This window comes from Anguilla rostrata, chromosome 3 (assembly GCF_018555375.3).
Source record: "Anguilla rostrata isolate EN2019 chromosome 3, ASM1855537v3, whole genome shotgun sequence".
NCBI lineage: Eukaryota > Metazoa > Chordata > Actinopteri > Anguilliformes > Anguillidae > Anguilla > Anguilla rostrata.
This window is the reverse complement of record NC_057935.1, coordinates 12590742-12602065: the sequence shown is the minus strand read 5'-3', so window position 1 is coordinate 12602065 and position 11324 is coordinate 12590742. Positions and strand designations below refer to the sequence as shown.

Sequence of the window (11324 nt, the reverse complement as noted above, 5' to 3'; positions counted from 1 at the left end):
AATTAAAAAAAGGCACTGGAATACTCTCAACTCACATTTGCTCATAATTTACGATCAAGTAGCACAGCGGTGTCACCAAAAAAAAAGGAAAACGTGCCCTCAAAGAAGAGAGAGATATATCCGAACATAAAAGACTGTGATTCAGATTGATCTGGGTTCTTTTTGGATTAGTGTAATTGACTGATGCAACTGAGAACAACTATCACGTTAACATGAATCCAAGACACCGGTCTCATTTTGCACTAGTTAAAAGGATGTCAGTGCTGTCCTTAACATGTCAGTCGTGAATCTGGTAACCGTGTTCATTGGGTTGCCGAAATTAGACTATGTGTATGATTAAGGCCCTGGGGAACAACAGAGAATCAACGATTCTATTGGAAAAGAGGCTTTCTGAGTGGCTTGATATTCGCTGATCCCTCAAGGAGCAGCAAATGGTCAGTTCTGAATCATCCAGTGTTATCCATGACATTGGCGTGACTGCCCCTCCTGTGACACCAAGTGTGTGAACTAATAACAGCTTCCAGTTGTAATCCTTCTCACCGAGAAGTGTGGTTAAAAATAATCCACATTTCCCAAATGACCAAATGAAAACATTCAGGTTTTTAAACTTCCTATTTCGTCATGGTGTTATAAAAACAGTCAGAAGAACAAAAAGAGAGAGCAAGAACAGGGAAAGGCACCCTGCACACCCAGAGGCAGTCAGAGAGTAAAAGGAGAGAAAATTCTCAAGCTGACTGCTCTTTTGGAACTTTCAAAACTGCACGCTGGGTAAGATAATATGAATATTATATTCAATCTAACAATGGGTAATGGCAGCGAGAATCTACTAATTACAGTCTCACTGAGAGGCTGATCTGTGATCAAAGACTATGTTCATGTGGACGCATTATTGTATGAGGTTTATTCTGCTTCATTGTCTTTGAATTAAAATATGTTTTTCGTTAATCATATCACTCGTTGACCTACCTAGTATTAAAAAAGGAAAATTAAATACTATTCTCTTCATTTCTTTAATATAAATATATGTTAATATATATTTATACTAGTATTAAAAGGAAATTAAATACAAACTGAGCAATTTCTACATATATATATATATATATATATATATATATATATGTGTGAGTGTGTGTGTGTGTTTAAAAACTTTTTTTTGATGTTCAGGCAAATGTAGTGAACTTATTTTTAGATAATGGAAGGAGTGATCAGTGTTTTTTTTTGTTGCACAAGCTTAAAAGTAACAACAGGACAGATAGTGGTATGCAAAAGTTGAGGGTGTGTGTGGAGCGCGTCAAGCTAATTTATTTCTTATACTGTAGTTTTTTTCCTCATTTGACTAATGAAATATCACTCTTTTAGAATACATTTATTTTCTACTGCTTTGGAAAACAGGTCAGACTGCCATAACATGGAAACCCTACTTGTCGTTATTAATAACCGTTAGGGCAGAGTTTCTGGTACTTTCCACAGCTCCCTGTGACAAAATCAGTTGGGTAATGTGTTGGGTAATGATTTGTGTGCTACTGCAATATACCATCAGTCTGAAAGAAAATGCTGAATAAAAACTTGGATTTAAGATTAGCCACATTTTAAAGTAAACATTTGTGCTTGATGTGCTGGCTCAATAGCAAGATGGCCCAAATACACTGTCCTGTGGTGGTTGTCACTTCTATGAGTGAGGACAAAATAAGCACTGATTCGAGCTGACCTGCAAGCTTTTGGCTGTGGGTGAAAAATATCATGAAGCTCTTTGAAAAGGATGCATAATCTGAACATTTCATTTCTTTAATCCAGCAATTTACTGGCTGCTCCATAATCAAATGATTTCGAACAGGTAGAGAAGTGAGTAAGCACTTGTCCTCTCAAACAAATGATAAAATTTGGCAAAAATGCTTTTAAGTGTGTTTACGGCCATACATGTAGCATTCAATGCTAAATGAAATGACACTTACTATTGTTCTTAGCAATATTGACGTGCATTATAAATCATAAGTAACATCCTGTTTTGATATTGGCTGGACTGAACGGCCGCTGGCCCTGCGATGAAAGCCCGTGTGGTGAGTGTGTGCGTATCTCAGTCAGGTTGAGCTGGGAGAAAGATTGTGGGGAGAAGTTGGCACACAGGATGGGGAAAGCCACTGTATTGTGAAAGGGCCCGAGGGACCTGTGGGGAGGTAGTGATGCAACTCCACAAGCTCTTTTTTTTTTTGCTAGTTGTAATTATCGGATGATTCTATCCTCATATGAAACTTCACAGTGGCCCGACAGGTCGTCCTTGCAGCCATGTCCACAGGAGGGTTTGCCTCGGTCTTCTACAGCGAGCCGGCAGTTCTGGGGCTGCTGGCCAATGTGTTCAGTGCCTTTTATGTAGCGCTGCAGAACTTTGTCCATGTGAGGACAGGGGAGCCGGCACAGGGACTGGAGAACACACTCGCAGGTGAGCGGAGACATGAGCGCCCAGGTGCCTGTGTGTGTGTGTGTGTGTGTATGTACGTGTGCCAGTGAGTATGTGTGTGCGTGTCTGTGTATGTATTTGTCTGTGTAGTGTGTGTGTATGTGTGTGTGTGTCTGTGTGTGTCTGTGAGTATGTGTGTGCGTGCATGTGTGCATCTGTGTATGTATTTGTCTATGTGTGTGTGCGTGCATATGTGTGTGTGTGTGTGTGTATGTACGTGTGCCAGTGAGTATGTGTGTGCGTGTGTCTGTGTATGCATTTGTCTGTGTAGTGTGTGTGTATGTGTGTCTGTGTCTGTGAGTATGTGTGTGCGTGCATGTGTGCGTCTGTGTATGTATTTGTCTATGTGTGTGTGCGTGCATATGTGTGTGTGTGTGTGTGCGTGCATGTGTGTGTATGTATTTGTGTGTGTGTGGGTGTGTGTATGTCTGAGTATGTATTTGTCTATGTGTGTGCATGTGTGTGTGCGTGCATGCCTGTGTATGTATTTGTGTGTGTGTGTGCCTGTGTGTGTAAAGCTGTGCGTGTAAAAGTGTGCTTACCCTCTCCAGGTGTGCACCTGATCTTGATTGGAGGGGCGGTGCAGCTGGTGGCCGGGCTGCTCACCTTCCGTAAGTATGACCACTTAGCCGGCACCACCTTCCTGGCGTTCTCGGCGCTGTGGGGCAGCTACGGCGCCACGCGGCTCGTCCAGGGCTCCTGGGACGGCTTCAACGACACGCTGGCCGTCACCAACGTCACCGTGACGACTCGGCTCGGGCCCCCTCCCGTCAGCGAGTCGGCCACTGCCGGCCTGGTGGCCTACATCAGCGTGGCCTTCATCGTCACCTTCTGCTCGGCCACCGCCAGCTACGTGATGCCGGTGGTGTTCGGGGCCATCACGGTGACGCTGGCGCTGGAGGCCATCGGCCTGCGGGCCACGGGCGCCCTGGCGGCTTCCGGAGCCTTCCAGCTGGTGATCACGCTGGTGGGGCTGTACGGCGCCACCGCCCTGCTCCTGAAGGGCCTGTACCAGCGCCACGTCCTGCCCGGCTTCGGCAACGCCCTCTTCGACGTGCTGCTGCTGGGCGCCGCCGTCAAGCCCTCCGCCCAAAAGCAGGTGAGGAAGGGCAAGGAGGAAGAGGAGAAGAAGAAGGACAGCAAGTACGCGGAGCCCTTCGCCCTGGGAAACATGGCTGACACGGTGGCGGCCGTCATCCTGGCCTTCCACGGCTTCGGCTACCCGGCCTCCTTCCAGGTGGGGGTGCTGTGGCTCAGCTTCAACGCGGTGGCCCAGCTGCTGGCCAGCTACTACGCCTGCCTGCGAGGCGACGCCTTCCACTGCACCAAGTTCGGCCTGCACCTGGCCTTCTGGCTGGTGCTGGGCTGGGAGGAGTTCATGGGCACCGTGTACCTGCCGGCGCTGGGCGCGGGGGCGGGGGAGGTGGCGGAGGCCCGGGCGCGGCTGGCGGGGAACTGGTTCTTCCTGCTGGCGTCTCTGCTGCCCTGCCTCCTGTCGCTGTCCCGCGACCGGCTGGAGCTGCTGCACAACCTGACCTTCAGCCTGGTGATGGTCGCCGCCCTGCCGCAGATCCCCGCCGCCTCCCGTGGGCCCTTCCTGGGCGTGGCCCTCACCCTGTACGCCCTCCTCAGCCTCGCCCTCTCCTTCATCAGCCTGGTCAACTCCATCGCCGAGAAGGTCCTGATCCCGCGCGGAAACCGGCTGGTGGCCACCGGCAAGATGCAGGAGGCGCTGTTCGGCCTGAAGCGCTGCCTCACGCCCCAACTCATGCCCGTGCCCGCCTCCCCGGCCAGCCCCGCCCAGCTCTCCGCCCGCCTGCCCGACGCCCTCTTCTTCCTGTCCAATGGCCTGGCTGCCTTCGCCGCCATGCACCTGTCGGCGCTCAGGGTCACCTGCAGCCTCCTGGCCCTGCCCGGGGTGCTGCTTCCTGGAGGCCTGCTGCAGCTGTACGTGGCCCGCCTGCAGGTCCGGGGCGGGCGCAGGTTCGGGCCCACGGTGCCCTTCTGCTACGCTGCCATCTGGATGACCTGGTCCTGGCTGCGGTTTGCAGGTAACGCATTTTGTGCTCACAAGAGTGGGAAATATGCCCTGCCTTTCAGTCAGTTCCATTTCAATTCCATCTCTAACTGAAATTCAGTAAATCAACTGAAAAAAATGGCCATGGTGTTATGCAAGGACATTTTCAATGACTAAATATCAGTCCACTTCCTGAAATGAAATGGGCTCAATCTTTGGTTAAGAGTAATCATGATTTGGTTCCTTCTCGCCTGAGCTTCATTCGCTTCTCTCATTCCCCCAGTTCCCATTCTAGGTGTCACTGACCCCTCCATACATGCATTCACTGCTGCAGCGGTGGCCTTCCTCATCATCAACTTCTTCATCATCATCATTGGTGAGGTCCGCCGTCGCTCCTCGCAGTTATTAAACAGCTCGCAAGTATTACAAATGATCCTACAGAACAATTTCCCTGGTGGGAACTACACCTATACTCTAAGCAGTTTACTGGTGCAGACATAAAGAATAGTTTTCATAATCCCGTAAATGCCACTGAGAGCCATACTCTGAAAATGATCGTCGGATTATATGACTGCAATCACAGAGAACATGTAACTAACTGTGAACCTTTGAACTTTTGATTTCCTGGGGAAAAAAAACAGGAGCAAGTTCTAAGCCAACAGCCCTTGTGGCTGGATCTTCAAACACTTGTTACATTCTGATGTCTGCGTTCTCAGTTTTCTGGCTGTGGAACGACAATAGGTACCTTTTAAATGAGCCTCATCTTGAGTAGCCTCATCAAAGGCGCACAGGACAGGATCACTGGATGTGTGACAGTGAATATGCTCCCTCCTGCAGCTGCATACAGCAACATGGTTCTGCTGGTGCTCACCATCACCATGGAGGGCCTGCTCGGCACCTTCTTTCTCTTCTCCATCAACAAGCCAGCGCTGCCAGAGGAAGGTCAGTCACAAACACACACACACACACACTGACACTCACAGACATGCACACCCACATACACACACACACACACTGACATTCACAGACATGCACACCCACACACACACACACGCACACTGACACTCACAGACATGCAGACACACACACACACACTGACACTCACAGACATGCAAACACACACACACTCTTACACATGCAAGACTGGACACACTCAGTCATACACACAGAAATCCGCCTACTGAAGAATTCAATACATACATTGACTGTGCTACATATAATCGGCCTGATTATTTGCAAAGAAACTACTGATTAAAGGAGTACCATGGTGGTTGAAAGTGACACTTCCCAGTTGTCTTCAGGCAACAACAAAACAAATGTGCATAATTTTTTTATTCTTCAGTCATTTCAATGTACTTTAAAACGTATTTTTCTAAGCTTAAATTTCCCACTATAAAAATTCACCCGAACCGTCTGGGCGTGGTAATGAGAACTGTCAGTTAGCTATGATTGACAGACCGTGCCCCGTTACCATAGCTACCCCCATGATACGCGCTCTCTTTGGGAGACTGAATTTTCACAAGCTAGCTAGCTTAGTAGTATATCAAGTATCGATAGATAGCTAAGGTAAGGACGTTGACTTATATCCAATTATAATTTTTGCTATCTAGCTAGCCATGTTAAGATAAAAGCACAACTATAACGTCCTCATAAAAGCAAACTAGCAAGCTAACGTTATCGATAACATTGCCTTATGAAAACAAACCTCCTAGCTAGCTAACGTTAGCTAGCTAGCTAAATGAATATAACCAGAAATAATCTAAAGGCACTCTAATTTAAGTGAACCTAACGTTAGTCAAATATTTGCATTGTCTGAACAGCAGGACGGTGTGTCCTGTGTACTGTATTCGTGACGTAGCAAAATGACAACTTTCTCAACCGGTTGAAAATAGGACGATGAATTTAAAACGCATATTTCTCCAAAAATACAGAACAGACATATATAATACTTTGCTTATTGTGTTTCTTCAATGCCTCTTGTGCAAATAGCACATAAAACCGAGAAAGTGTGAAAATCACCATGGTACTCCTTTAAGGGAAAACCCTCACTGTTGCTTATACATGTACTGCATGTAGTGCAAAGAGCCCATGCTTTGGCTCTGGGTAAATAAATAGTTACAAAATAAAGAATAAAGCAAAAAAAAGATGTGCTCTTCATCTTTCTTAACCCATCGCTCACCCCCCTCTTCTTCTCTGCTTCTGCCTATCTCTTCCTGCTGCAGTTGGGCTGCTGGCATTCTTCGCCTTTGTGTGTCTGTACGGGGCGACAGCTTCACTGACCAACCACGTCTTTGAGAAGAACCTATTTCCGATGGGATCAAAGCTCCTCAAGGTACGAATGCGAATAAGACCTGGTTCGCATTATTATGAAATGCTTCACGCAACCAGTAAAACCCCGGGTTATTATGTTTGGGTCAGAAACGTGTTTTGCTGAAAATTCTCCAGAGAAATGCAGGACAGTTTGGGGATGGCGAGGCGGGCTGGTCCTGCTCAGCAGGTGGGAGGTCATGGTTAGGTGAGGGATGTGGATTGTGATGGAGTCCTTGGTCCCCGTGCAGTTGTATGCCTTTGACCTTGATCTAAACAGTTAAAGTTTTTAAATATGTATATGACCCCCCCCATCTGGGGTGGGGGGGTGGGGGGTATCCGCAAATTAGAATGTCCATGGACCGTTCTTCTCTAACACTGTGGCTCGTCCTAACCCCCCCTGTTCTCCCCCAGTCAAAGCCCAAATCCACCTCAGCCACAGGACTCCCCTGCCCCTGCCCCACCTCTGAGAAAACAAGCGGCCTGAAGACCATCGCCAACATCCTGAACACGGGAGGGGTGTGCGGAATCCCCTCCGACACGGTCTACACCCTGTCGGCCTCCTGCGAACACCCGTCCGCCATCCAGCGCATCTACAACATCAAGGTGCGCTGCCCCCTCCTGGCCAAGTGCTGAACCCCCCATTAGCCTCCACCTGCTTCGGTTTACATTGTCCCTCAGATATAAATGTAGTTATATTGTATTTTATAGTACAATGCTGTATTTAGAGAACACGATGGACATCCATCCCTTTCACAATTATGTGACATACTGTGGTTGGCCCACACTCTGATTGGCTCTGTGTCTGCAGGACCGACCAATGGAGAAGCCCATCTGCCTGACGATTGCCACTCTGCAACAGCTTGAGGCCGTGGCTCCACCCTTCAGCCCGTTGCTATGGGAGTTCATGCGACACGTCTACCCTGGTGGCATCGGCTGCATTGTTAAGAAGGGGGAGTGGTTACGCAAGCTGGGTGAGCTGAAATGTCTGACTAAAGCAGGGGCGTCAAATGCCAGGGTCTGCTCATTTTTGGTGTTTTTCAGCACTTAAGCCATTAAGTCAGTGATTGGCTGCAGCAGGGGAGCACAACTCTGTGGGCTGGTTTTTGTTCAAACCAATTACCTCAAAGTCTCAGTCTTCTGACAGCTCTATGAATGACGTTGTTTCACTCCTGTACTCGAGCACAGTAAAATCTTAAATCTTTAAATCAGTAGAAAGGATACACTCGCTGTCTGCGGGTGCAGCTGGCGCAGGTACAGACCAAGTCAGATCAGATCAAGATATGATTGAGCAAATTAAATAACTAAGAGTAGAAGCTGGCAGAAAGTCCCCCCCCCGCCCCCAGGGCCTGGCTTTCTCGCCCAAGGCCCCAACTTCTCGCCTTCCTTTAACACTGGTTTCTAAGCAGAAGAATTAGAAGGTGCCAATGTTTTGGAGCCCCCCCCCCCCCCAAATTATTTCTTGCCTTGGGCCCCAAAAAGTCTAGGGACGGTTCTGTGTGCAGGCCACTTTGTATCTAGGTGCCTGAATGTTAATCAAGGATTGTTTTGCTTTGTATTTAAACATAAATAAATTAAATGCAGCATAGGTTTACACAACTCGCATTGCAACACGGGAGGCAGCTAAACCCAGGACAGGCTGAGAGCAAGAGTGAACTGCGCAAAGTAGAAGTCAAGGTTGACGGGGCAATATTGTGACACCCCTTTGTGGTGGTTCTGGTGGTGGTTTGGCGTCAGTTTCTGTCATACTGCTCTTCCCTCTTCTATTTCCTAACACCATCCATCCCCCCTTCGGCCCCCAGGGGTGGGAGAGGCCTACGACTATGTGGGAACCAAGGACTCCATCATGATCCGCATCTCCGACCTGACCGTGACATCGCATCTGCTGAGCATGACCGGCCCCCTCGCCATCACCTCAGCCAACCCCAGCGGGGAGCCCGACAGCACGCACCACGACATGGTCATCACGTGGGTGTCAACCCCCCCTCACCCCCCCGGCTTCCTTTCTCAGCCAGTTTTGAAACTCTCACGGTTAACCCTCTGCTTGTTCACGCTTGTGTGTCAGTTCCATATTTACGGCCCTATTCTTGCGCAACTGGTTTGCAGCAGTGTAAATCAGTCGCTACACATCCGAAACTTCAACTGTAGAAATTTGAAAACACTCCTGCATATTTTCAGAGAATTTTCAATGAAACATGTTACTCCCCAAAATATACAATCATCTAATCTAAATCAAGAGTTTTATTCTGAACTGTGGTGCTATCAGTCAATATACAGAACACATTCCGCCCTCCAGGCTTTTTTAAAATCCATATTTACATATTTTTAATGCACACTGCCATTGTTGTTCTTTGTGTTATTTCTATTCTCTGAACTGTTCTTATGTTTTATATGTATTGTGCTTGTAGCAGACTTGATCACTGACAGAGCAGATGTTAGGCTTGAGGGGGGCACAGGGAGATTGCAGGCGTGGTGTAATTTTGGCATTAAGATGTTAGGTGTGAGGTTTTGTACCTGCAGGTGAGTGTCTGCACTGCCCCCTGCAGGGCTGGGGTTCACAGACTGTCTTCTGTCTCTCAGGCGTCTGGCAGACAAGCTGGACGGCGTCCTGTGCGACGGCGACTCCACCGAGCTGGTCTCCTCCACCGTGGTCATCTGCACCAAGATCGACGAAGGTACAGTAACGGCTCCCGCCTCACCTCCACTCCTCGCAAATTTCCCTTTCTTCACCCTCATTCCTCCCTCCTTTTCTGTCCCTCCGTCTTGACCCACCGTAAGGGTAGCTGCCTGCAACACTTCTGAGAAATGCATATGCGGCTACGGGTAGTCCTGCTGAGAATTCTGAACCGCCAGCCACTGGTCACACTGCACATAAGAGAGAGTGAGCTTACAGAGTTAAAGACACAAGAGACCCCAGCCCAGAATACTATTTTCACTCTTCATAAACTGGGGGGTCACGCCACCTTCTGCAGAGCATTTTCAGGTGCTCGTGGATGGACAGACACTGGGCTAACTTGGACATCTCTTCCTCTCTCACAGGAACACTGTCTTTTCTGAGGGAGGGGGCGGTGCCCAAGGCCAAGGTGCTCCAGATATTTGAAATGGTGAAAAACAAGATGGCCGCACAAGACGCCTGATGCCATGGCTGCCACGTATAAACAGTCTTCCCCTAGTGTATCTGAAAATGGATGGAGAAATCTGTTTGTTTGCTCCGTTAAGACAACACAGACACGCCGATCAGACCAGCAGTCAAATATGTTTTTGGAATACTTTAACACCTTAGATGTTCTCACAATGTAAAAGTGAACTATTTTTCAATCATGTTACAACCCAAAGTGTACAATATGAAAGAAGAATACTGTTCTTGCATGTTGGTACGAACGGATGTTTCATTCAAGATGATCCATAGAAGCATGAATTGCACTGCTGTATTGTATTTCAATGAACAATTTGGCCCAGGTCTGACACACACACACCCACAGACACACAGACACACAGACACAACATGCACACACACACACACACATTGTGGTAAACTAGTTCCATTTGTGCAGATTGCACAAGCACACTTCGCATGAATTCTGGTCAGTAGTTTTTATGAAATGCAATGAATTTCACACAAAATCAGTTGCAAAGTCACTTGAAATATGTGTGAAGAACATATACGACTGAATGTTTATTTATTGTTTCAATTATACATACCCATTATACAGCACTATGGAACATAAATATTCAAAGAAAAATATTTTTTGCTCAAAATATATTTAACATCGTTGTCTCAAACGCCGCATTTTGACGTACCGCCTTCTGAAATGTGTACTATTTGCTTTGTTTGTAAATAAAGACCCGCAAAAAATATGCTTTAATCTTGTACAAAACCATTAAATAAATGTTATCCATAACCTATTCACAAGCATGAAAGGGATGTAAACAGAGGGGAAAAAGAGGAATAAAGGCCTAGTTCTGAAACACATTCAGCCAGTTATTGCTGAAACTATGGCCAAAAAAACATTCTTTTGTCACATCCTTCCTTACTGAGAAATGGTGCTGGCAGACTACAGCAAGTCTACTGATGCACTCAAACAATAAAAAGACAGTATATATATAATTAAGAGCTTTATTAAAAGGTCAATCGAAATAATAGCACACGTGTTGTGTGTGTGTGTGTGTGTGTATGTTTATATATATATATATATATATACTAAGCCGGCCCAGCCTAGGGCCCTGGCTAGGTTAAGGAGCCTCTGTGATGTTTTTTATTTATCTTTTTCATTATTATTCTTTTGGGGCCCATTTTGAAGATCTTTCCTAGGGCCCCACAGTCTCATGGGCCGGCTCTGTACATGTACATATGAAATGAAAAGCACGGTTCAGAAGCACATGCATGCACTATTAATTGAATACAGAGTAAACGACTTTTCTTACATACCAAAGAGCAAAAAAAGAGAGCAAAACCGAAAGCATTTTGCTAACTGAAGCCTTGTAGTGGAGGAAGGGGAGCCCAGTAGATATGGCTTTGAGGAGATTGCTGAACATTATCCTTTC

General features: G+C 47.0%; 1 protein-coding gene across 1 annotated transcript; it reads left to right on the top strand.

Moving 5' to 3' along the window:
• The first annotated feature begins 523 nt into the window (after positions 1–523).
• Positions 524–10637, top strand: LOC135250205 (uncharacterized). Its single transcript, XM_064326256.1, has 11 exons — positions 524–768; positions 2258–2437; positions 3007–4506; positions 4756–4848; positions 5310–5414; positions 6695–6804; positions 7194–7385; positions 7591–7753; positions 8582–8747; positions 9360–9454; positions 9819–10637. Exons 2-11 carry the CDS (start codon positions 2284–2286, stop codon positions 9914–9916), a joined length of 2676 nt encoding a protein of 891 aa, XP_064182326.1. The 5' UTR covers positions 524–768; positions 2258–2283; the 3' UTR covers positions 9917–10637.
• Positions 10638–11324: the final 687 nt, after the last annotated feature.